This window comes from Sceloporus occidentalis, unplaced genomic scaffold (assembly GCF_023333645.1).
Source record: "Sceloporus occidentalis isolate IW3139 unplaced genomic scaffold, rSceOcc1.0.p SCAF_17, whole genome shotgun sequence".
Classification (NCBI taxonomy): Eukaryota; Metazoa; Chordata; class Lepidosauria; order Squamata; family Phrynosomatidae; genus Sceloporus; species Sceloporus occidentalis.
In genome coordinates this window covers 5,219,966-5,247,088 of record NW_028316997.1, presented here as the reverse complement: position 1 = coordinate 5,247,088, position 27,123 = coordinate 5,219,966, and the positions used below count along the sequence as shown (strand labels likewise).

Below are 27,123 nucleotides of genomic sequence, written 5' to 3'. Positions count from 1 at the left end.
GGGTTAAATGCTTACAAGTCAGATTTATTAGGTGCAACTCGATGAATAGAAATCTAAATAGCGCAAACAGCAGAATCATCATATCTGCTGCTCCAAAACCAAGCATTGAGGTTTCCAAGACCTGTTTCATGTGGGATCAGTTTTCTTCTCTTAGACCAAAAATTCCCCTTTTCAAGGCATGTTCCTTGAGAGAGAAGTGTTTTGCCTATTTTGTTTCTGAAAAGCAATACAATACTCAGTTTAGTTTAGCAGAGTGCCGGTGGTTCTTTTTTGTGTGTGTCCTCTGTTTAACCATTCCTGATATTTTACAGGCCCACACCAGACATCCGCTGGAGTAAAGAGGGGGCAGAGCTGCCTAGTGACAGACTTTTCTATGAAAACTATAATAAGACGCTGAAGATAATTGATGTATCAGAAGCCGACTCTGGAAAATACAAATGCACGGCCAAAAATATCTTGGGGTCAACTCACCACATCATAACAGTCATTGTGAAAGGTATGCACATGGCCCAAGCTTAGTAAACAAAGCCAAAAAGGTTCAGTTGCTCAGTGGCTTTGGCCAACAGTCTTCCTTTATGCAGAAGTGAATGAGTTTATAGAAGTAATCCCGAATCACTGTATTCAAGATAATCAGAGGGATGCCTGTGTAGCAATCCCAACACAGAAATGCAATCGCATACGAGCCAATATCCTCCTAAATTTCCAACTTTTTTTTCATATCAATCTCTGTGCAGATTTATTAAGCTCTATAAATGGAGCATGGCTTAGAGACCCATATTTTTTTTTCAGCATTTTATTATCGTTTCTTTCCCCCCCCGAGAAGCGGAGAAGAAGCTGGTTACCATGGTGATCATCCGTAATGCTTTCTGTTCTTGTCCAAGTGATTTACGCTATATATATATATCTAAAGAAGGAGAAGCAAACAGACTCACTACAATATAGCACATGTTGGCTTGTATAGAGATAATGGATTTGCAGGGTGTGCATTGAAGCAATGGCTTAAAGAAGAAATACTGTACATACTGTACATAGAGCGTAATGAGACTTCACTTTTTATTACCGACCAACATGATCGCTGCTGCAATGCTACACCAGATCATGCATTTTAAATCATTTTTAATACAGTTAGCCGTGTTGGGAACCGTGGCTAATGAATATTATTTTGCGTGACCGTGAATGCATATACCAAAAGTGTCACAAACAATCCTTATTAATAATAATAGAATATATAATATGTATTTTATTATAAGCTACAAAGATCATGAATGTGGGATCTCGCAACAGGACTTCGCACTGTTAAAAATGCACTAAAATATGTTAGGAGAGTCGTATTGCACGAATTGCACATTTTATATATATTTAATCTGACCTCTGAAGTTCCGAACGCTTATGGAACTTTACATTTTCTCATGAGATATTTAAGCAATATAGTTATTCTTACTAGGATCCTTATACAGGGATACCATTTACAGGGCATGGGCAAGCATCTTCCCAATTTATAGCATGGATGATAAAATAAAGAGATGAAGTGACACGAAAAAGTTCTGATCCAGGGGTTAATTTATGTACAAATAGGATTTGTAGGTGGGCGTTAATATGGGTTATGGAGTACCCCCTTAAGCTTGTTCCCTGTTGTTTTATGAGAAGGCCCGTTGACATATCCCTTACAGACCTGGTGGAACATTCCTACACTAACCCTGAATGATTCCTCAGCTTCTTGTTCATATACGCTCTCAGATGACACTTCATTTGAGTATTGAGCACAGTTACATATTCACCTTGCTATCTAAAACTTACTGCATCATATTCTGCATTGATAATCATGTTCATTCCATGTGTAAATATTTTTAGCTGCACCTTATTGGATAACTGCACCTCGAAATCTGGTGCTGTCTCCAGGAGAGGATGGAACCCTGATCTGCAGAGCTAACGGAAACCCTACTCCAACAACCACATGGCTTATCAATGGAGTGCCCATTGAATGTACGTGTCATTACCTTAAACTGGCTTTATTGAACTTGAGTAAAAATCTGGAGACACTTTTGCTATGTAAATCGTATCTCCAGTACATCTTTATTTGGTTAATTTACTTTTTCTTTAATCTTAAGTGAAGAATGTAATATTAATTGTATTATTTGGTACCAAACAATTATGCAGTAATAGACAGAGCAGCTGCAAACATATTTATTATTGTTGTGTTTTTTTTTTTTTTTTTATTTTTCTTTTAAATTGACAGCGGCTCCTCCAGACCCAAGCAGAAGAGTCGATGGTGACACAGTGATATTTACTAAGGTGCCAGAAAGAGCCAGTGCTGTTTTTCAGTGCAACTCCTCTAACCAGTATGGCTACCTGCTCGCAAATGCCTTCGTCAATGTACTCGGTGAGATCAGATATATTCTTGATTCTCCTTCTAATTTTAAGCTAAATAAATGTCAGGGGCAGAATTTTCTAAACAAGACACCTATTTTCAGGGCCGGCCGAAGACTTAACGCCGCCTGGGGCGAAGTTTAAAATGCCGCCCCCTGGTACTTACCCTTAAACAGTCCTGCGGCGAGTCTCCCTGTGCTGCCACGGTGCCGGCTTGTAATGCTGAGCGCCGGAAATTCACGTCACTTCCGGCGCTCTGCATTACAAGCCGGCACAGAGACCGAACAGGGAAACTCGCCGCAGAGGAGAGAGAGAGGGGCGCCGAGCGGGTAAGCGAAAACCACTCGGTGCCCCTCTCTCTCTCCTCCGCTTCAAAAAAAACAAAAAAAAAACTGCTTGGGGCGGCAAAGTGCCACCCCTTCTGAAGTGCCGCCTGGGGCAATTGCCCCAGTCGGCTCCATTGTAGGGCCGGCCCTGCCTATTTTGTATGTAATGAGAATGTATACATTTATTGTACCACTTGTATCAAAAGACAGGTTCTCCCATTCCATTTGTGTGTATTTCTACGTCTCCCGTATTAACCATAGACACTTAAAACACTTTGTTGATGCTTTATAAGTACATAAGAATAAATAAGCCTAGTAATATTTTTTTTCTGTTTATAACAATAGAGTAATTGATATTCACTTCCCATTTATTACAAAGAGGTAAATATTTTGCGGCGTGTATGTATGAATACCATTTGAAATAACTTGGTTTCTAGAAAGTCTTATTTACTTTTAATAGTCCTATATTCTAATGCATTTGGGAATTAGTATACATTTTATGAGCTTAACTTATGCAGACGACTTCATCAAACTTGTACGTGTTGTGTGTTTTAGCGGAGCGCCCCCGAATTCTGTCTTCGAAGAAGGTTTATAAAGTTATAGCCAATAGAGCGGCTTTGTTACACTGCCCCTTTTTTGGCTCACCAATTCCTCAAATTGAATGGTAAGTGAGTATTGTTTACGGTCATTGGTTTTATTGGCCAAAAATTAGTTTTCAAGATAGATCTGCTTTTTGCCACTATATAACAACCTTTTTAACCTTTTTTTGCCAATACCCAAATCTATGGTTCTTTTGGGTGTTTTGGGTTCATTTATATTAGCTGTTGATTGGATTACTATTTTTTTAGTGTTTAAATTTGTTTGTTTCATTGCCATGAAATTTCAGAAACCACCAAAACATTACTATGGCTCAAACAGTATACAAAATGAAAACTCTTTAAGTGTGTTGCTTATTGGATGCCAGCTGTATAAATGGTTGTTGTTATTATTTTTAAGGTTTAAGGGCACGCAGGCAAGTATTTTGCGTGGGAACGGATATGTGTTTCATGATAACGGGACATTAGAAGTGCCCGTGGCACAAAAAGATAGCAGCGGAACATACACATGCGTAGCAAGAAATAAATTGGGGACAGATCAGAGGACAATTGAGCTTGAAGTCAAAGGTAAACATTAGCTGACTTATACATCCTTAAGACTTGTTTAATCTGTATTAAAGCTATCGATTAAACAATGAGTTTTTTTTATTTTAGATCCAACTATGATCATGACACCACCAGAATACAAGGTGCTTCAGAGACACGGTAATGCATCTTTTGAGTGCAAAGTGAAGCATGATCCAACGTTAGTTCCAGTGATATCATGGCTGAAAGACAGTGGGGATCTGCCTATCGATGAAAGGTATTGTATCATTAGCGTGAGCAGTTGTATAAAATATTATTTTGTAATGATATATATAGTAACTATCATTCTGGGTAAAAGAGGTACAAAGGCAAAATAACCCCTATGTAGCATCATAGTTAACAGAACTGTAACTTCCAGCTGATGCAAAATAGGGGGCAGCTTCGGACTGGTGGTGTCCCTGGCATTTTAAGGCCAGCGGCAACAATATGACATAATACTGAATCCACGCAGCCGCACATTCGTTTTTAGGCTAACTTTATACTTACATTTTATTTAATACTGTTAATACTGTTAAAAAAAAGTCCCTTTCCCTTTACCAAAGCATAATGTGTTTCACTGTTACCCATTTAGGAACCCTGTTACAATCTACTGCTTAACTTTAGGTATAGTATTGTTCTTTGATTTTCTTGGATCTTTCCTATTGCCATATTGGAAAGCAGGCTGGAGGGTTTATCTGCACGGCTGCTCTCAGAGTTTGAAAGCTTACATGCCATCAATGTATTTACACTGCAGTAACAAATGAAAAAAGTAAATGTACCTAATAAAACTAAACAAAGTGACGTCTCGTGTCGCGTCATAACCAAATGTTGCATACACAATACATATAGGAATCATACGTTTGTGTGTCTTTTCACTATGGAGTCAGATATGTGTTTGCAGGGATAGCATGTTATTTCCACCTTTACTGTGGGATCGCCAGTCTCTTCCCTGTTAGCCTGTGTTTTACCTTGCTTGGTTTATAACATATACATGATTATTTCCATACCTTTCAAAATGAGTATCACAAAATAAGCATTTCCTATACATGCAATACAATTTCACAATCTATCCTCTTTGGTTAAGAATTAATGAAATTGTAACTGATTAGAGCATCGTAATATCATAATATTGACAATATAGTAATAGAGGAACAACCTACGTAATCTATGTAAACTTAATAGAGACAGGAATCTAGCTTTCACAATTTGTCCCATATTTTTATTATTTTGCAGAGTCACCATTCACAAAGAACGACTGACTATAAGGAATGTAACAGATAAGGACGAAGGAACGTACACTTGTGTAGCCAACACCACCTTGGACAGCGTCTCAGCCAGTGCGGTTCTCACTGTTGTTGGTAAGACATGCATGGATTCTTTGTTATGGTCACATGATCTTTGCCGTATTAACACTTTCCAGTGTCAGGAGTGTGAGTGCATACATCATTGTGTGAAATGTGTATCTCAGACCACTGTATCCACAGTGTTCCTTAAACATGGCTTGCTTTGTTTATGTAGACCTATTACCAGGGCCGGCCCAAGGCAAAATGCCGCCCCCCCCCTTTTTTACCCTTCCTCTCCCTCCGTCCCTGCCGCCCCCCCCATTATCTACCCCCCCATATTATCTACCCCCCCCCCCCTTGTACTTACCTTTCAGCAGTCCTAAGGCGAATCTCCCTGTTCAGTCACGGTGCCGGCTTGTAATGCTGAGCGCCGGAAATCTTCTGGCGCTCAGCATTACAAGCCGGCACCGAGACTGAACAGGAAGACTCGCCGCAGAGGAGAGAGAGAGGGGCGCCGAGCGGGTACTGACAGCTTGGTAAGCGAAAACCACTCGGCGCCCCTTTCTCTCTCTTTCGCTTTAGAAAGAAAGAAAAAAAAAAAAGGGCTTGGGGCGGCGAAGTGCCACCCCTTCAAAAGTGCCGCCTGGAGCGGCTGCCCCACTCGGCTCCATTGTCGGGCCGGCCCTGCCTATTACATATAGGTCTTCTCAGCCTAATCTTGCTTAACCAGATAGGATGGCATTGGGCCGGCTGATATTGTCCAATCAGGAACCCTGCCGCTAGGTGTCCGTGCCCAGGAGTGTGAATAATGTCTGGCCTGGCAGTGCTGCTTGTTGGGAGGTAGACAGTAGTTACCCATAAAGAAACCTGCAGCTCATTTAATAGCCAGAAAAGGCATTTATGCTCCTGTAATATAGACTAATATTATATCTATATAACATATACAATAATTATTACACTTGAACATTCCCTCTATTTATTGAATACTTTTCTTCTTATACACCTATATTACTCTACTATCCATTAGCTTATTATTCTTCCCTTTTTCTTCATTAATGTCCCAGGCATTTTCAACCCCTTTTTCACATAACTATTTCATACCATTTTATCGGTTCACAAGAAAAGTTATATGAAAATAACTATTTGGTTTGAGCGCAAACCAATCAAGCATGTAATTATTATTTTTATTTATACAGTGCTCTACAGTTGTTCTCCTATCCTTTTCAACAGTTATCTACAGTTAAAATACTAAACGATATGAGTTATAGCTGGGTTATGTTGGTTTTCAATCTGTACTAATATTTCTGTTAATATCCCTTGCAGCAGCTCCCCCTACTCCAACTGTATACAACGGTAACAATTCAAAAGTTTAAAACACATCTCTCCTTCACCGTTTGACCAAATGCACGATTGTATTTACAATTTATTGTGTGTTTGTGTTTATTCTTTTGATCATAACATTTTTTTTTGCATTGTGCATGATCTTTATTGCTATGAATTATTTTGTTGTTTGCAAAGTTATACGGAAAGCATAGAACAAGACAAATCCTTATTTTACATTTACATACAGCATTCTATTTCAAATCCATTTGCATTGGAAACCTGCAGAAAATATAAGCCGGCCATGTGTATATCTGTCATTATGGCAAATGAAATAAGAATTCTATCTCCTATATGTAGAGCTGTATCCTACAGTAACAGTTGTGAACTATTTCAGATTTTATATTAACCAATGTTCTAGTTTTTGCAAATTGTCTAAAGCCAATAGTAAAATGTTTGGACAGTAATAAGCAGGTCATCAACAACTTTCCCACCAGGATGGAGATATTTCCTTTGTTCATCTTGTTGCATCCTATAGTTTATTTGCATTGTGTTGCTGTGGTCCTGCAAAGCATTATAGAGCTCCATTTCATGCTACGTTTCATTGCCATGTTAGATTTATCTGCAGCTTTATTTCAAACGCATGTGAAAGCCTTCTTCCCACACATGAATTTGGTGTTACGCTTCACCGACTCTTTTCTTTGCTCATCTGTCTTGGTGGCGTACGGAAGCTACATGTTTATTTTGCATAATAAAGCTTTTCAATTGCAGATCACCCAAACCCACCTTTTGATTTGGAATTGACTGATCGCCTCGATAGAAGTGTGCAGCTATCTTGGGTGCCTGGAGACGACAACAACAGCCCTATTACAAGTAGGTTCCAATGCGGGATTGACAGAATCGAGCAAATAACTGTGTCCGCACACACACACCAGAACATATCTAAACACTTTATTTCCAGAGGTTGCATTAGAGCGTCTGTTCTTACAGAAATGGAGAGCTCTAGCGCTACCTTGTGGACAAACGTAGTAAGAGCACATATGGAAAAAATACAAAAAATACTTGAAGTTTAAGAAAGTATTTTAGAATGTACTTATTTAAAAAAAAATAAAAATTGTTTCTTAGGTTTTATTGTTGAATATGAAGATGCAATGCATGAAGCAGGAGTATGGCACTTACAGACCACAGTCAGCGGTACTCAGACGACATCCACATTGGACCTGTCTCCGTATGTCGGCTATTCCTTCCGTGTAATTGCAGTGAATGAGATTGGCAGAAGCAGCCCAAGTGAATCCTCTGAGCAATATATGACAAAAGCAGCAGGTTTGTATTAGTTCCTTAAATTATTTACTTTGAGGAGGCAAGTATTATGCCTCCTGTTTGCTAGGAATGCAATGTTATCATGCACAGACAGGTTTTTGCCATAGAGGCTTCTAAAAAGTTCCCTGTGTTATGGGATTACCCCTTTGTGATTAAAGAATGATATGGCATATCTACTTAGATTTATGTGTATAAGATCCTAGAGGGTACAATAAATGTTTTATTGAAGTGGAACATCATCTTTAAAGCGCATAACAATATGCTGGATCTCTTGTCGGCATATAAAGCACAATACAACTCTGAAGCAGAGTTTGAAATACAGTCATGTTTTAGTGAGCGAGTAATGATTAATGCCAAAAAACTATTAGTATTTAGACTGAAACATTGGCTTCTGTGACAAACATTCACCTGCAGACAGGCGATGACTGTCTCACTGTGATTGACAGGCATGCGTTCAAACAGAATTTCAATGAAGTCCAATATAGCTGGAATAATAACTAATAATAACTGTTCATACTCGGTCCTTGTCAGACTTTCTTTTAATTGGAATGGTATACATAGTAGAAATATACTGTACATATTCATGCAATGTTGACAGCCTATGGTAAATTATCAGATACAATTATCCATAAAAAAAATCTAAATATATATTCTGCATCAAAAAGGGGATTATCAGGGGCTGTTATGAAATACATTCTAGCAAGGATCTGATTAGCAAAATGGATACAGAAGTTTACCTGGTTGGCTTTGTAGTTTAGAAAATGACAGATTCTCCTACGTGTGTTCACAGTATTGTGTAAAAGAGATGCTTAGTATAAGCATTTGTTAGCTAGAAGATTATTTTAAAGTAACTTGCGTTTGGTCATTGGTTTTAATAGTTCTATTTTTTTTAATGCAAAGATTATGTTAAAATGTATAAAAGTTGAATGCATGGACCAGGAATTAATTCTAAATACATGAATATGAATTAATATAATATAAAAATATAAATTTATTTTTAAATAATAACGGGATCTATACCCTTAATGTATATTAAATACAATTATAATGTATAATTCTACTGTGTAAAAGTAAAGTTGGATGTTTGTTGGTAAAAAAAAAAAATACTGCACGTCACGCTAAAGTTAATGCTGCGTTTTTGTAGGTGGATTAGGGGGAATATGCTTTTAAAGATACATGGATATGTAACAAACTGTATTATATTTCACTTTGAACGTTTTAGAGCCAGATAAAAACCCATCTGGTGTAAAGGGGATAGGAACCGAACCAGACAACTTGGTGATCACCTGGGAAGTAAGTCTGCAAATGCACGTTTCTCTTTTGAAATTAAGGTTATGTTCTACAGTTAAATAATAAATAGGGTTGAATAACTGCCTTTTAATTAATGTGTTTAGATATACACAGTAACTGAACAAATGTGTGTTTAAATATCACTAGAACCAAAACTCATTGCATCTTAAAACTGTCAAATTGTGCTGGAAATCATCAGTTATCTAATTATCATGCTGTCATTGTCCTAGACATTGAAAGGATTCTTTTGCAATGGACCTGGACTTCAGTACAAAGTCAGCTGGCGACAGAAAGACATTGATGATGAGTGGACCTCCGTAACAGTTGCAAACGTTTCTAAGTATATCGTTTCTGGAACGCCCACATTTGTGCCTTACGAAGTAAAGGTCCAAGCATTGAATGATCTTGGATATGCCCCTGAGCCAAAGGTAGTCATTGGGCATTCAGGAGAAGACTGTAAGTGTGCAAAGATTTGCATTATCTCTCAATAAAGATGTGTAATCTTAAAACCTGACAACTGTTTATTTGTTCTTCAGTACCTATGGTTGCCCCAAACAGTGTTGAAGTAGAAGTTATTAATACCACTTTGGCAAAGGTTCAGTGGGATCCAGTGCCCTTGACGACAGTACGAGGTCATCTTCAAGGATACAGAGTGAGTAACTCCAGGGATTTCAAATATGTAAATACATATTTGAAAGGGTATTAAATAAAAATGATAAAAAGTATCTCTTTTCTATCACCTTGCAATCAGTAGTATGTGCAAGGTACCGTATTGGCTCGGATATAGGCCGCCCCCATATATAGGGCGCACCGTAAAAGTTTGGTGCTTTTTTTAAAGAAAAAGTTTTTTCTTTAAAAAAGCACCAAAAAAACATGCTGTCACTCTGTCTCCCCCCCCCCCCGAGATATGCTGCCACTGCCCCCCCCCCCCCCGAGATATGCTGCCACTGTCCTCCTCCCCCCTCGAGATATGCTGCCACTGTCCTCCTCCCCCCCCCCGAGATATGCTGCCACTGTCCTCCTCCCCCCTCGAGATATGCTGCCACTCTCCCCCCCGACTTACCAGAGGAGACTCCCGGGTGTCTTGCGGGGCTGGCGGGGGACATCTACGCAATACGCGTACACAACTTCCGGTGCCGGCACTCAGCTGATGTGCCGGCACCGGAAGTTGTGTACGCGTATTGCGTAGATGTCCCCCGCCGTCCCCGCAAGACACCCGGGAGTCTCCTCTGGTAAGTCTTGGGGGCAGAGGTAAAACGCATCGTGCGGACCATCCGCACGATGCGCTTAGACAACCTCCCGTGCCGGCACCCCCCCCCCCCGTGGAAAGTGCTGGCAGGGGAGGCTGTCTGAGCGTATCGGGGAGTAGGATGCAGGTCCCCTGCACCGCTGCGGGGGATCTGTATCCTAACCCCGCTGCCTGCCCGGCGCCCGGGACTGCATGTCCTGGGCGTCGGGTGCTAGACCCCGAATATAGACCCCGAATATGCGGCCTATATTCGAGCCAATACGGTAATAACTTGGTATTAGTTATTCTACTATTCTATTACTAGTCACCATTGAGTAATACCAGTGATGGAAATGCTATCCTCTGTTTAAATGTTACTGAGCCTTACGTTTCCCAGTTCTGGTTCTCTTTCGTTTATGTTATTTTCTTTGGACCTTTATCTCCCGGTTCTGTAGGTCTATTACTGGAAGTCCCATAATCGAACAAATAGACATCGACGGCATATGGAAAAGAGGATGTTAACGTTTGCTGGAAACCGGACCCACGGCATGATCCCAGGCCTAGAACCCAATACCCACTATGTTCTAAATGTGCGAGTCGTCAATGGCAAAGGGGAAGGCCCGTCCAGCGTCAATAAATTTTTTGAAACTCCAGAAGGAGGTAAAGCATACATGGACACTTAGCCGCTTCGGTCAGCGAATTGTGACTTTACCTGCTCATTTTTGATAGTGGAATACACAGTTCATTTTCCACATTTGGCTTTACTTACAAAATGTTTTACCGCACGTCTTTTCTGTATGGAAACAGTTAACACTCTGATCCGTCACCGTACCTATCAGTGCTTTTAAAAAAAAAAAAGGGAGACATATTGTCATAGTGTCATTGCCAAGCTTAAAAACACAAATGCATACAAAATACAATTGCTTTCGCATCTAGAGAGCTATTTTGATGTCTGTTTGAATGAGAGAAAGTTTAATTTCAGAGAGGTTGTTGTCCCTTTCTGCCCCCTTGAGTTTTGCAATGCTTGGCCGTGCTCCATGTGTCTTTCACAGCACACTCACAGTATGACTTTGGGTAAACTGATATACAATGCAAGGTACAAAAAAAACTAATTTCTCTATTTTCAAAGTTCCCAGTGCTCCATCATTTTTGGATATTGTTGATCGAACTATCGACTCATTAACCCTTGCATGGCACCCACCTGCTCATCCAAATGGGATCCTGACACATTACACATTGAAATACCAATCAAGTAAGTAAGAAGGGATTATCAAAGTGGAAAGATGCAAGCGATATATATGTTTCCATATGTTTGCATACCCCTACGAAACCTGGGCATGAATTTGGAATACATGGCACATTTCTGGAGGGCTGCTGTTTTATGTATTGTCGTACATGCAAAAATTTTTAATAAACAATAATATTTTCTTAATTCCAGTTAACAACACCCATGAACTAGGACCCCCTGTTGAAATTCTAGTACCGGCAAATGAATCAAATGTTATTTTAAAGAACCTGAACCAAGGCACCCGCTATAAGTTTTATTTTTACGCCCATACTGCGGTGGGGCCTGGAAGCCAAATTACACAAGAAGCGATAACGGCTATGGATGAAGGTAAGATGGGTATGTACCAAAACATAACTTCTTCCCTTAACTGTGTGTAAATAAGAAGCCACCACCACATTTTCATGTACAGAAGAAAACCAATGTGATCTAAAAACAATACAAATTAAAAAAAATTTAAATACTGTGCTTTTTTATATTGCTTTGTCGTTTTCCTTTATCTCTGTGGGGTGTAATCAAGTATGAAAATGTGGCCTTTATATTTATCGGAGGAGATGTCATTCCTCCTGTCATCTCTTCTGTTCTATTGCGGCGCAAGCTGACTTTGGAGACAAAGAATGCATTTTTTGATCCCAGCTTTTGTATTGCAAATGTCATGAGGATTTATGCCTCTCTTCTGCTGTAATGGTAAAGTAACATACATTGCAGTGTTTCCACATATTGTTGCCCTCACATACTATGCTATATCCCTCCATAGTAGTAATCAGTCTTGTAATTCTTCTCTTTTAGGTCATCATGCCTAATACTGTTTCGATGACGCAAATGTTTTGTTACATTGTATTTGATAGTCGGAGGGCAAGGGTTCTGTAAATTTCCAGCTGTCTTTGAAATTAAAATTACATGATCCTCCTATAGCCTAAAACTCTACTTTACATCATTGGCTGGCAGTGGATGATGAGAGGTATAGGTCATCATCCCTCGGAGATTTGCAGGCTTTTCCATTTTGGATACCTATCCGGTGGCAGTCGGTTGCCATGTAGTTGGAATATTGTGTCTGCGTTGATGTTTGTGTCCCTGTGTTGTATCTCATTTATACAGTGTCGTTTTGTTTTCATTTAAAGCTGGTATTCTCCCACCTGCCGTGGGTGCAGGAAAAGGTAAAATAAATGCTTGCATGTTATTCTGAATGTGTAAAAGTAAAGTGCATCTTTTGTATGTAGCAGTAAGCAAATGCTGGATGTTTTAAGTCATTGCCCTTTTCCCCTAGACAAACACGTTTTGACCAAATATTAAATCGGCATTATTCTGTTGATCTGAATCTGTAAATCACAGAAACTACTTGAGCTCCATCTTATTTTTGGGAGAGGCTCAGCATTAGCCTGTGAAAAAGGTAACCATGGACCATATGATGTTGGCGATTTGTATTTCTGAAAGGGTGACATCACATGGAAAAAATCTTTCTCTCATTGAGCATAAAGCACAGAGCTGTATATACTGTAGTATTGTATGTTTGCATTGACAACGGTGGTTTAATTTCATTTTGGTCCAATTAACCTCCTTTATCTGCCGACCTGGATCGTGATGTTTACCAAACTAAGTTCATTCTTTATCTCAATGCTAATGAAGTCCATTCCTCTCCTAGATATACCACTGGCTTTATGATAAGGAGTCGATGTGTTTGTCTAGCAGATTGGGCTAACATAACAATTGTACTATCCAAAAAGTAGAACTGTTTAAAAATACACTTTAAGAAATCTTGTGTGGCTTTATTTTTTTAATTGGATACTGATAATTAAAAAAAAAAAAAAAAAAGCGGTAAGAGTTACCCTTTAAGCTGGCAGCAGCTCACCTATAAATGTGATTTCCCAATAGGCAGATAGCATCTCCATTTTTAACATCAGCCATTTATAACAATAAGTAGACCTGTGTGCTTGTGCTAAAAGCAACCAGTCAATGGTAGGAAACTGCTCCTATTGAGATCAGTGGAAGCACTTTCCGTACATGCGCACAGACCCCCACCCGCAGCATTTGCCGAGCTGGAGCTGACGGGAGCGAAGTATGTTACTTGTAAGGAGAGGCATTCAAACAAATCTCTTGCACTGCATTGAGCAGGGGTGAGGAAAGGGGCAAATGCATATGGGGGATTCTGCAGAAGTGCATTAGATGGCTATACTGTCCCTTTAAAATATATTTGAACGTTGAATGCCAAATTAACTCAAGGCTAATTTTGTATTGCTGATAAACCATCTGAATAGTAAACAGCTGTTTTAAGCCTTTTTTTTTATCCTCCTTTGGCCCATTTACAATATTGTACAAAACTAAGGCGCAGAATTTTAGTAGCGCAGCCAAGTCTTTTTACTTCCCAGGGCTCCTTTTGTATTCAGCTAAACAAGCGTTTGTTGTGTGGCCTGTGTTATATAGTTCTACAGAACAAGCGTGTCATGGTTTTCTTTTTTCTGGCTTATATATTTAGTGTATGTAATACTTATTATGTATATTATCAATAAACGGAAATCAGACCCTAGTCACTTTGGAAGAAATATTTCTAAAGAATCCTTTTCTTTCTCTCTTTTTTTTTTTTTTTTTTTTTTCTTTTCACAAAAAAGGCTTTCTGCAGAACAAATAAAGTCCAATTAGTAATCTAGTGGCAATGTCAGTTGATTGAATGTTAATCAAAATCAGTGCTCTTTTTCTGTATTCTAGTGAAGAAAGTCTTTTAAATGCCTCCGTTTTGCTATATTGTCAGTCAAAACAGCCTTTTTCCCCTCTCAATAAATTTATTAGCAAAACATTCTATACTTAAATTGTAAACAAATGTTATTATGGTGACCTTCAGTTACATTCATTCTTTTGTTTCGATGTAGAAAACAAATCTTGCATTGCCATTGTATCCCAAAATTACAGGGAATTAAAGGACAGCAGGCCCAAGGGGCCACAGTTCAGGTTATTGGTTATCATCAAGGAAGGCTGTTTAATCAGCAGCAACCAACTCTTCCCTGTTGGTTAAAAACAACTATTTATTTTGTGTGCACAGAGTATTACCCTGAAAACCTGGCGTGTTTTTGTGTAGCTCTGTTTAAATATAAATAACATGGTTTTATGTTTTATAAACATGATATTTATATTATATTTCAACTTTTCTGTTCTGTATTAGTTACTGACTTGCAAATATAATATTCTTCTCCACCCGGTGATGTGATTTGTTCCACAAGGTGGCATCAGTAGTGAGGTAGAACTTTAGGGTGTACTGAAAAAAAATATATGATTAAATTAATTTTGCAATTGTTAATACTAATAGTTAATACAGCATAACAGAGCATTGTGAGTTGTTGTTTTATTAAGATGAAGGTATATAACCAAATCTGTCTTTTAGTTAAACAATGATTATGTTACTATTTTGAAGGGATAGTCTAGTGTCACTTAAAGTCCCAGAAATAACGAATGCTTATATTTTCATATATATATTTGCATTAAACCTCCAAGAATTCTCGCATGAGCTAGTGGTGGAGCTGGCAGTGAATATTACCCATTTGTGCTTTGGCAGGGGGACAGTCTGCAGAATCCCTTCATGGATTTCCAAAGGGGAGAATATGAAAATTTAAGGGGGGAATTAATATAGGGATTAAAGGGCTGGAGTGTCCCTTAAAGAATGTGGTTGGTATCATGAACTAGGCTGTTTACAGTTTTTATATGGACAAAGGGTAGTATTTCACTAATGTTTACAATGATGGTACCAATGATGCATTGGTACTGGTGCTAGTTTGTTTACTAGGACATGTTGGTGCTAAGCCAGAATATAGATACGGGTCATCAAAGCTGTAACCTTCAAGAGATACAACCAGTATCACAACTGGGAAGAGATGTAGTTATGCCTAGATTTAGTGGCTATGGCATATAACCTTGTCTACCCTGTGATATGTTGTGTACTGTCACCTATGCAGGCTTAGTGCACAGTCTGCATATATATGTACAACCACATACATTGGAGTTGAAGCTTATAAGAAGATATTTAGTTTGTATTACTTTGATTTGGCATATCCAGGAAATAATGAGGAAGTATATAAGCTGTTTTAAGAGGTGGTCTACTAAATATAACTATGGCTATGCAATACAGATTTGTTCTGCTAACCTACTACGCCATAGATTGTGAAATGTTTAGTGTGTGTAACAGATTTCACCCAATAAAGTGTTTCACTAGTCCACCTTCATGTCCCGTGAGCTTTGGGAGCTTATAGGATCACAAGATAGTTTAAGAAGGTGAGTTCCGGACTATGTTGAAGTAATAAAAAAATTGCAGATGAATGTGATGGTGATTTAATTACACATTTACCATTGTCGGCATTACAAAAACACAAATTCAGACTTAGAAATCTGAGTGAGTGTAATTAGCACAGGGTGATAGTATTCTAGTGTTATATTTGTAAATATTTAGCATATGCCATAGAGAAATTCCATGTACTGCTGCAACCTTTCACATCAAATTCCTCATTAATCATGGTGTTTGCGTAAATGTATTCAGGACAGTGCCCTTAATATTATATAATTAATGTATTAATTAGTGTCATGATCTGCAGCAGACCCAGACTGGGAATGACTTAATGGCACTGGATGCCAAATAATGCGGCCGCTGGCTAGATATGTGCGGTCATATGTCACGTTTTTATATTCACGCGTCGCCAAACTCTGCATATCCAGCCACCGGCCGCATATGGCAGGACCGTCGCTAAAGTGACAGATCAAGTAAGCATGGGGTGCTATATGCCAGTGGCCCATTAGGCATTTGCCCTGTGTGTCAAAGGACCAGTCCGGGCCTGTTCCGAAGCACCATTCCATGGAATTTTAAAGTGTGTTTAATTCTTTATTATAACACTTGTCTGCTACGTATTACATTATAAAATGGTCTATTTTTATCTCTGTGATCAAATAATCAATTTCTGTGCATGATTTCAATTCAAAATAGCTAATAGTACCAACGGCGTTGGTATTGGTGTCTTGTGCACCAATTTTCAAATACTCCTCGAAAGCCATTATCATTCCAGGTGTTAGGGGTGGTACCTGGGAACTACTGGTGAAATTACAGTTTGTGAGATGGCTTGATAATGGTGCTGGAGTACATTAAGTAACTTTACAGTAGTATTTGTGTGTTTGCATGAGTACCCTTGCTAACCAGTATGCCTATATGTCTGCCGTTTCTTAACACTGCTAATATGTATGCATTTCTTTCTCTGCTTTCTTTCTTGACTTGCTCTGGCATCACGGACATTCTCCAGAAACTCCTTTTGCCACTTCCCCTGTCATGTACACCGCACATACAACGCTGTACAAGGGTATTGTCCTTTTCTTACTATTCAGAACTTCCATAAATGTACTGCTAGCTGCGCATTTCTAGCAGAGTTACTACATCATAGTATACTGTATAAATGTTGTCTATCTAGATTAAAACAATAACATAACAATAACCTAGTTCAGGAAGTTTGGACAGAATAAAATGACAGATCTACATAATTACTTGCTAAACATACTAGCGAGGACAATGATTGAAGCATTACCTTAAGCCTTGTCTTGTTTCTTGACTTGTTTCAGGTGGAACTTAAAATTATTGCATAAAATTTACATTTAGTTGGGATGTCTTGACAAAATTGTACATTTGGTGGATACTTTTTTTGAAAAGCCTTGGTTTATTCTTTGTACTTGTTTCTTTTACATGGTATTCAGTACGACCAAATCATCCCAGGATCAAGAATATAACTGCTTTCGACACGTCTGCTATTATCATTTGGGATTATGAGGGTCCTGATATGAAGTTCTGTTTTGAGTATGCAGCTTTGAGTAAGAAGCTGTTTCATTATACTTTCCCTTTAAATAGCGGTATTGGCCATATTAAGTAATATTTGTAGAATATTCACTTACTAGAATTTCTGTTATCCTTGGTAGTATATTACTATGAGACTTTGAATGTTTGGGGTGTAGCGTCTTATATTGACATAGACGTTTATATACTCTAGAGACCAGAATAGTGTTTAATGTATAAACGCATGTCTATTCAGTGGAATGTGCATATATTTCATAAAATATATATATATATAAATTATTCTCTATTTTTAATATCCTTAGAGAACGCTTGTAAAAGGATTAAAAAAACAAATTACTATAGGATAAACAAGAATAAAAGGCGGCAATGTGTGATGTTATTGGGATATCTTAGTTTCCACCCTCCGTATTCTTAATAGGTTAATTTAAGGATATTACAGAGTTAATGGACATAGTCCTTGGATTCACAAAGTTTCTTTAGAATTGCTTGGCTGGGATATACATACTATAGTGTATAATAATTATCCTATGGCCCACTGGTCTCACGTCCTTGTACAGAGCCAAAATAATTCAGTAATGTGGTTTTGCAAACTTTAGCACCCTGTCTGTATGTAATAATTTAAGCACGGGGTCCCATCAAATCCATAATCTATAAAGTCTCAACAGAAGTTCCTGCATGGAAAACCATATATATTCCACTGAATACACTAAACCTTTGTTTGTTTCTATACCTTTTACAATGGACGTACATTAAACAGGATTTGGGTAGCACTGAAGAGTGAAAACTCAGCGTCATGGAATAAATGACTGACGCTTGAGTATTCGCTCTCCGTTTTCGTATAGTATAGCGAATGCAGTAGTGCTTTTACACAGAAGAACCGCTCAATGTTTATATATGTATATGTGACTGCTGCCAATGATAAAACCAATCCATGTGTTGATGTGAGCAGCTCATAACAAGTTATTCCAATGTGTTTTCCAGAAATTGATGTAGGCAACGAAGATCGGAAAAGAGAATGTGTAAATGATACTCGGAGCTTCACTATGTTAAAGGGTTTAACTCCTGCAACACTTTATAGAGTTCAAGTTAATGACGAGCATAATCGTATAACGAGTTCAGAGGATTTTCAGACAGGTCCAGGTGAGGCGGTTATACACTGTCCTGTCTGCCTCACCCAAACAGTAGCATGCTTTGTGTCAACTTCTATATAGAAAAAGTGTTTGAAGAAAACCTTCTGTTTGGTTTACTTAAAAAAACAAAAAATGTTGTCCATGTGCTGAAAATAGTTGTTTGATTTGTGTTGTGTGATCATTGCCTGGCCAATCAGACATTTTCAAATCAGGTCTACTGCTTACACAAAATACATTCACACAACTCCAGACATCTAAAGAATGGACATCTGAGTTGGTATATAATGGAGCCTGTCTAGGTGCATGGCATGCAGTAATGATGTGTAGGAGTGTGATGTATAGAAAAGGAAACGCAGTGGAGTTAAACATTTAACTCCATCCATACCATCTGTATTTCCGAAGCTTGGCTCTCTGCTGCTACCTGATCAGCTGCCTTTGAGCGGTTGTGCAGTAAGGGCGTCTCTTATTTGTATGAATATGCAGTAAAATTTTGATGTGGCATGCGGTAACATTGGTATTTTTCATAGTGGTGCATGTTTGTATGTATTATTATTATTATTTATGGTTTTATGTAGCGCCATCAAATTACGTAGCTCTGTACAATGGGTAGACAGGACATAACAAGTAGCATGTAATATAACAAATTGACTAACAGAGACAACAGGTGAGGAGGGCCCTGCTCAAACGAGTTTACAATCTAGAGAGATTAGTAGTGACTGTGGTTGTGATCTATTGTAATGTAATTCCATGCATTTTGGCGTCTCCTTAACAATGTTTTTATGTTAAATTGTGTGTAGTATGCTACGCAGAGTAAAAGAACTACCGAACTACTATTCACATTGTGAATACACATGTAGCTTTTTACATGTTTAAGGCTAGGTTTCCACTTGGTTTTTTTTTGCTAAAAACGCCAATTCAGCCACACGGCGCTTCCCTTTTAGCTGGGTGAAAATTCCAACGTGTAAAGGCTGGAAAAACTGCCTAAGGTCAAAAAAGCTATTTCCACAGAAAGGCTAAAACGCAGTGGCAGTTTTCTTGGCGTTTTTCCTGGCGTTTTTCATCAAGAAAATAACGCAGGACAAAAACCCAAGTGGAAACCTAGCCTCAATCATACATAAAAACTGCACATTTTTTTTCTTTCTGCCATTTGCATGGTTACAACCCATGAATCCATGCCCATGATGAAAACAATGTACATGGGCTCACACGAGAGTAATACTGAAATCCTGTTATTACTGTATAACCAAACCAGTCCAGCCAGGGCTCCCAACAGCAATGTCGTATTGATGGAAACTATTAATAACAATATATGGTGCCATCACAAATTCACTTTGGAGAGCTCTTGTATGTGTATTGGGGCTTTACATATAACTGGCTTCATGAAGTTATCATTCTGATAGACAATGCTTGAATTCCATATGGCTCTTAACCTGTCACAGGGTAGAACACATTGCTTCCCTTGTGTAAGAATACACGGTATAACTGTTCTCTATCTGCATGTTTTGGGGGTGGTAGATCAATACGTTTCCTATACATCTAAATCTCCAGTACTTGACACTGGGATACACGCTTGCAGTGCTTCTTATGCAATACCATTCTTTTAACCCCTTGATGACAATTGCCGGTCCGGGCACGTCACGGAAAAACATGTCGTTAACGACAAATGACGTGCCAGGACCATCATTTGTTAAAACGGGTACAAAAAATCGATCCGTGATCGAATTTTTTTTTTTTTTTTTTTTTTTTTTTTACCCAAACAGCTTTGCTGTAATGCCTCGACCTCGGGGCATTCAGCAACGCCACGATCGGCATCAGGGGCCCCTCCCTGGGACGTCAACATCCGCCATACAATGTATGGCGGCGGACGCCCGTTTTAAAAGCGTTTAGCAGGCGATCAACGATCACCTCCTAAACTTAAATGGTGTCACTGGAATGCCTCGATCAGGAGGCATCCAGGGACACCAAACACTTACCTTAGGATGGACTGTGACCACTCCGGAGAGCGGTCACAGCCGCAGCTGCCGGTGATCTTCGCCATCAGCAAGATGGCGGCAGCCCGGGAAAAAAAAACAATAAAGACGAAAAAGTTTGCTAGAGGGTCTCCAGACCCTCTAGAGAACTCTGGCTCCACTTGCAGGTTGAATACAGGTACTGCATTCAACCATGCAAGTCAATGGAGCCCAGCTTTCTAATCAGTGTGATTAGTAAAAATAAATTAAAAAATAAAATAAAATTAATAATAATTAGAAAAAAATAGTAAAAAAAAACAGTACAATGTAAAAATTATTTCCCTCTGATGTCACTATCAGGGGAACCTTCAAGTTGAAAAAAAATGTTAAAAATGTTTTAAAAAGGGGCGTGGCCTGGCGCTTGGTGAAGATGGACGCACTGTGAGTTAGCTCGTGCTCCATCCCCGGCACCTTTAGCTTTCATAGCCATACTGTCTACACTTACCTGGCGTTTTCCAGCCGGCCGGCGGGATGTCCACACGTCGAGGCGCCAAGCCGGGTCTTACCTCTGAGGTGCCCGATTATTTCAAGAAGAAAGACGCTCCACGTGGTGAGGGCCTAGATGGAGCGGACGACGCGGGGCCCTGTACGCGGGGGGATATTGCCGATCTCAAGGCTTGTATCCTCTCAGTGAAGCAGGAACTCCAATCCGACCTCAAGTCAGGTCTCTCCGCGATCTCGGCGGATCTTTCAGCCTTGGCATCCAGAACCGTTCACCTGGAACAGGCAGTGGAAGATCTTAAGGTGGCTGATCGGGCTAGAGATGGCGACATGGCGCGGCTGGAGGCCACGTGCGCGGCTCTTCAGGATGCGGTGGAGGATCTCGATAACCGCTCCCGGCGCTCCAACTTGAGGGTCCGAGAGGTACCGGAGTCCGTGGTGGACTTACGATCTTTTTTTCACCGATATCTTCGGCAATTGCTACCGGACTTACCTGAGGCCGAACTCCATCTCGAGAGGGTCCACAGGGCCCTGCAACCGAGGCCGGGCAACGGTGCTCCCCCGCGGGATGTTATTATGAAGTGCCATTTCTTCACCACGAAGGAAGCTATCCTGCGGGTCACGCGGAATGCATCTCCCGCTATGGACGGCATTACTCCTGTCTGGTATGCCGATATCGCACCGACCACTCTCCGCAAACGACGGGCCATGAAGCCGGTGACGGATCTTCTACGCGAGAAGGGGATCTCCTATCGCTGGGGATTTCCCTTCAGGCTGCTTGTTCAGGACGGGGGCTCCCTCCTGACGCTCCACGGCTTGGATGGAGCCGTGTCATTCCTGCGGCGCCTGGGACTGCGGGCTCCACGGTCCCTGGACCTACCGTCTCGTGACACTCTTCCTCAACCGGGCCGTCGCGACAGATCTCCACTTTGCCGAGCCTCCCCTGGATCATCGCCCCGGGCGGGGGTCGACCCTGCGCCGTCTCCGGACTCAACCTGAGCGGGCTGCCTTTGGTGACTCTTGCTATCAGCAGTTTGTCTCCCGTGCTCATGGCCGCTCCCGTTACGCCGGTCTCTGTGCTCTGCTCACGGGACAGATAAGTGCCTTCTTTTCGTCCGGTTTTATTTTGGACTATTATTTTGCGCGTTTTTTCGGTCGACTTTGTTTTTGTTATTGCTTTATGTTCCTATTGCCTTCTCCGTGGCCTCGGCGCCTACTCATCCGGGTAGCGCGGCCTTATTCACATGTATTCTCCCTTTTATACGTGCATTTCTGGATTTTTGTTTTACTTTAGTGAGAAGGTACAAGACGCATGGGGACACAGATTGATTTGTTCATTTCATTTTCTCTTTTATTATTATTTTATATATATATGATGCCCACGTTTGCGGCGTTTCTTGAGGGTTCTTCCTCTGTCCGGGGGCCGTACTGAACGCTCCTTTCGGGATCTCTGGGTCCCTTCATACGCCTGCGAGTGTTACCTACTCTGCCCTTCGGGTTGTACGCCTTCTAAAGCATCCGTATTCCTTCCCGCTCCTCCCCCCTCCCCTATCTGCCCCCCTCCCCTATCTGCCCCCCTCCCCTATCCCCCCACCTTGCCCCCCCCTTCCCCTCCCCTTCCCCCCTTTCCCCCTTCCTCCCCTACCCCATTCCAGCCTCGTCTCCGGCTTCCCTCTATGGTGCGGGGGGTAATTTGTCCTTCTGTTGCACTGTGCTAACTTGTTCGCGCCTTATTATGCACACACTCGACACAGTCAGGGTTTATTTTTTTTTTTTTTTTTCCTTTTTTCTTTCTTTCTTGCGCTTCAGACGCGGCTTATGAACACACTCGCTGACATTTATACCTGTGAATTACACTCACTCGCTGACATTTATACCTGTTTTTTGTTTTCGTGCCAGTTTCCAAGGGGTATTTCTCCTGCACTGTATGTTTGCTGCCGGGGGTGGGCTTGTTCCGTCTCACCGCCCAGTAACCCCTGTGGTGTTCTATTGTGGACGTGGTGGTTCCGTCCATTATCTTTATATTTGTTTTTTGACTTCTCCTGGAGGTCTGTCCCTCCAGTGTTCTTGTCTTTTCTTTCCCTCTTCTTCTCTTCTCTTTTCCTTTCACTTCCTCCCTCTCCTCTTGTTCTCTCTTACCCTTCTGTTCTCTCCCCTCGTTTGTCTCCTACTCTGGCCCTATGGCGACTCCGGCCTCTTCCACCTTGAAGATTGTCTCCCATAATGTCAGGGGCCTGCTTTCTCCGCAGAAACGTAGGATGGCGCTTCGGCACTACCTTCGATCCAAAGCTGATATTGTCCTTCTGCAAGAGACTCATTTTCGTAAAGCAAGCATTCCCAAATTCTGGGATCCACGGTTTCCCACGCATTTCCACTCTGCCGCTCCGGACAAACACAATGGGGTGTCCATCCTGATACATAAACGTCTCCACTTCCAAGCCCTTCGCTCATCCTCGGACTCAGAGGGCCGCTTTCTCCGCCTGGACTGTTTGATTCATGACCAACCCGTCACGATCGTGAATATATACGCCCCGACCCCGCCGACTCCTCTGTTTTTTGATGAACTGGCCCGTTCGCTCCTGACGGCGCCTCCAGGGAGCATTATTGTTGGTGGGGACTGCAACTCGGTGATGGATCCGTATTTAGACCGCACCCTGTCAGTCGCTCGTACCTGTCCGAAGAATCTTTTTAAGCCTCTGCAACGTTTCACCAAGTCGATGGGACTGTTCGATGCGTGGCGCCTTCTACACCCTTCTGACAGAGACTACTCTTTTTACTCTCATCCACATGCAATGTACTCAAGACTCGATTATTTTTTTCTGAATCAACGCCTGCTCCCATCGCTTCTGAGCTCCTCCATTCATGAAATCTCCTGGTCCGACCATGCTATGATTGACATCACCCTTTCGGCTCTTCACCCACCTAACCTGCGGCCCCTTTGGCGTTTGAATGATGCCCTCCTCCTCGATCCTGAGACGCGGGGGACCATTTCACAATCTCTCTCGGATTACTTTCAAGTCAATTTGACCCCTGATGTCTCCCTGGGCACTGTTTGGGACGCTCACAAAGCAGTCCTTCGAGGACAATTTATAGCGCTTGCGTCCGCCCGGCGGAAACAGCGTCTCTCTCAGATTACGGCCCTCACGACCTCGCTGACTACCTTACAAGCAACCCATAAGCGTACCGGTGATCGCAGTCTCCTTCGCGATATTGTTGCCGTCCAGGGCCAACTGAACCTGTTGTTAACTACTGACTCCATCCGAGCGACCCTCCGAACTAGACAGAAGTTCTTTGAAAAGGCGAACAAGCCGGATACCATGTTGGCGCGTAGACTTCGGGACCTTACCTGTTCCAGGACTATAAGAGCTATTAAAACTAGGGCAGGCTTCCTGTCCTCCGACCCAGCCGTAATAGCTGATCGGTTTGCGGAATATTACTCATATCTCTATGATGGTAAGAAGACATCTGGCTCCCCATCTCTCTCGTCCGCCACTCAAACCTTTTTGGCCTCCTGTGAACTTCCCTCCCTCTCCACTGGGAAGCTTGAATCCATTAATACGCCCATCGCCATGGATGAGGTCTCGGCTGCTCTTAAGCTATTTAAAAATCCGAAAGCTCCGGGCCCTGATGGTCTCACGGCCAAATATTATAAGTCCTTTGCACCGTCACTCCTTCCTCACATGACGTCCCTGTTTAACTCCTTCCTCCTGGGCACGGGGCGACCATCCCCGGACATGCAGAGGGCCAAGATTGTGATGATCCCTAAAGAAGGGAAGGATCCTTCCCTTTGCACTAGCTATAGGCCAATTTCCCTTATTAATGTCGATTTAAAACTTTTTGCCAAAATCCTTGCCCTTCGGCTGAATGCCCTTCTCCCTAGCTTGGTTCACCCGGATCAGGTGGGCTTTGTCCCTGGTCGGGAGGCCCCTGATAATATCCGCAGGACGCTAAACCTGCTCCACTCGTGCCGTGGGTCTGGCACCCCGTTAATGCTTCTGTCCCTTGATGCCGAAAAGGCCTTCGACAGGGTGGACTGGGGATACCTGTGGTCCACTATGCAGGCCTTCGGTTTCGCTGGCGCCTTTCTGCGGGGAGTGCAAGCCCTCTACTCCCACCCTTCTGCGGTAGTTGACATCGGTACTTTTCGGTCACGGCCCTTTCAGATCCTTGGAGGCACCCGTCAAGGTTGTCCTTTATCGCCCCTTTTATTTGCTTTGGCCATCGAACCCCTGGCCCAAGCTATTCGTCTGCATCCTGACATTAGGGGGATCCCGGTAGGGGGTAAGGTTTATAAGCTTAGCTTATTTGCTGATGATGTCCTTTTGTCCCTGACGTCCCCTCTTACCTCTCTGCCCAATCTGTACCAGCTCCTGACGAGATTTGGGGACCTGTCCGGTTACAAAATTAATTCTGATAAGTGTGAGGCTTTGAATGTTACTCTGGCTGCTCCTGTGGTGAAGCTTTTATCTCTTAATTTTGATTTTAAGTGGCAACCGATTTCTCTCCGTTCCCTTGGCATATATATAACTCCCTCGCTCTCGCAGATGTATGCTGCTAACTACCCCCCTCTCCTCTTGCGCCTGAAGCGTGATCTGGTGACATGGTCGTCCTATGCCCTGTCCTTCATGGGACGTATTTACGCTGTTAAGATGACGCTTTTGCCCAGACTTCTCTATTTATTCCGTTCCATTTCACTACCTATCCGGAGAGCTGACGTCAATAGCCTTCAAAGGGCGATCGATTTATTTATCTGGCGGGGCCGTAGGAGTCGCCTCGCTAAGGCCACTGTTTACAAATCAAAATCTGCGGGTGGGCTCTCGGCTCCTCTGATCCATGAGTACTATGTTGCTGCACAGCTGGCGATGCTCCTTTCCCTCTCCGTGGTCCACTCTCCTCCCCGTTGGGTCCAACTGGAGTCGGACCTCTGCTCTGGGATTGATCTGGGCTGGCTTATGTGGCATTCATCTCTCGACACGGCATTGCTTTCCGCTAGCCCCACTCTACTGCATTCTCTTCGCCTGTGGTACCGTGTGCGGCTTAGACTGCGCCTTACGAGCCCGAGCTCTCGATTGACGCCGCTTTTTCAGAACCCGGATTTTCCCGCTGGGTGTCACCTTCACCCCTTCCGATGGTGGGTCACTAAGGGAGTCGTCACGGTGGGGGATCTGCTTATGCACAATGTACCATGCTCCTATCAACACCTCCTTACTCGCCATGGACTCCCAGCTACAGAACTTTTTCGATTCCATCAACTCTCCCATTTTGTCCGTGCCTTTCTTAGACGCCATCCAACTTGTGACCCGACGTTTTACGAACAGCTCGTCCGCCTCCCGCACAAACCTAGAGGAGTGATTTCTAGTTTGTATCGCCATATGCTGGACGTTAAATTCCCGTTACCTCCCCTGTTCACGCAGCGCTGGGAGCTGGATTTGGGGCAATCCCTTGATCCTACGGAGTGGGGCGAGATCTATGTTAATGTTTGGAAGGTGACGGCGTGTACTCTGGTTCAGTTGAACTGTTATAAAGTCCTCTCACGTTGGCACCTTACCCCTTCCAGACTTCATCGCATGTTCCCGGCACACTCGTCTCTTTGTTTTCGCGGTTGTGACGAGGAGGGGTCCTTTATGCACACCTGGTGGACCTGCCCTCTGGTCCTGTCTCTCTGGTCCCATTTCTTTGATTGCTTGAGTGCAGCCCTTGGAGTCTGTTTGGTCCCGGATCCCTGGACGGCCCTTCTCTGTAGAAATTATCAGCTGGACACTCTCTCCTCATCGGCCCAACGTTTGATTTTTCGTGTCTGTACGGCGGTTCGCTTGTCCATCGCTAAGGTTTGGAAGTCAGGTGCCCCTACTATCCCGGCTATTGACGCTAAAATCTGGGACATTATTAAGTTGGAAAAGATTACCGCATATCTGCATGGCACCTCTCACCTTTTCTACCTCACGTGGGACCCGTGGCTGGAGAAATTCGCCCCATCTACCGCCGTGGCGCCCTGGCTGTGAGAGCTGTTGTGCCTCCTCCCCTCCCCCTTCCCTCCCTCTCCCCTCCTTACCTTCTTCTACCTCTTTCTCTCTTGTCTTTCTCTTGCTTTCTTGCTTTCTTTCATCGGATATTACTGAGATTCCGTTTTCCTGCTGAGCTTGGCTCTGGTT

At 42.1% G+C, this 27,123-nt stretch overlaps 1 protein-coding gene across 11 annotated transcripts in view; it reads left to right on the top strand.

The window, feature by feature from the left end:
- Nucleotides 1-27,123, top strand: part of LOC149302775 (neuronal cell adhesion molecule-like) — a 45,529-nt gene that overhangs the window by 12,364 nt on the left and 6,042 nt on the right. For 3 of the 11 annotated variants that reach the window (XM_089482115.1, XM_089482114.1, XM_089482110.1), the window contains exons 8-22: nucleotides 312-496; nucleotides 1,852-1,983; nucleotides 2,237-2,380; nucleotides 3,249-3,357; nucleotides 3,690-3,856; nucleotides 3,944-4,091; nucleotides 5,087-5,211; nucleotides 7,228-7,329; nucleotides 7,582-7,779; nucleotides 8,999-9,069; nucleotides 9,297-9,522; nucleotides 9,603-9,718; nucleotides 10,750-10,954; nucleotides 11,424-11,546; nucleotides 11,733-11,909. In XM_089482115.1, the coding sequence (XP_089338241.1) occupies nucleotides 312-496; nucleotides 1,852-1,983; nucleotides 2,237-2,380; nucleotides 3,249-3,357; nucleotides 3,690-3,856; nucleotides 3,944-4,091; nucleotides 5,087-5,211; nucleotides 7,228-7,329; nucleotides 7,582-7,779; nucleotides 8,999-9,069; nucleotides 9,297-9,522; nucleotides 9,603-9,718; nucleotides 10,750-10,954; nucleotides 11,424-11,546; nucleotides 11,733-11,909 (2,228 nt within the window). Of the gene's footprint in view, nucleotides 1-311; nucleotides 497-1,851; nucleotides 1,984-2,236; nucleotides 2,381-3,248; nucleotides 3,358-3,689; nucleotides 3,857-3,943; nucleotides 4,092-5,086; nucleotides 5,212-6,459; nucleotides 6,490-7,227; nucleotides 7,330-7,581; nucleotides 7,780-8,998; nucleotides 9,070-9,296; nucleotides 9,523-9,602; nucleotides 9,719-10,749; nucleotides 10,955-11,423; nucleotides 11,547-11,732; nucleotides 11,923-12,538; nucleotides 12,541-12,700; nucleotides 12,737-16,849; nucleotides 16,907-17,294; nucleotides 17,409-18,384; nucleotides 18,532-27,123 lie in introns of all 11 variants that reach the window. The other 8 variants (XM_089482113.1, XM_089482116.1, XM_089482112.1 and 5 more) reach the window with 6 other exon arrangements.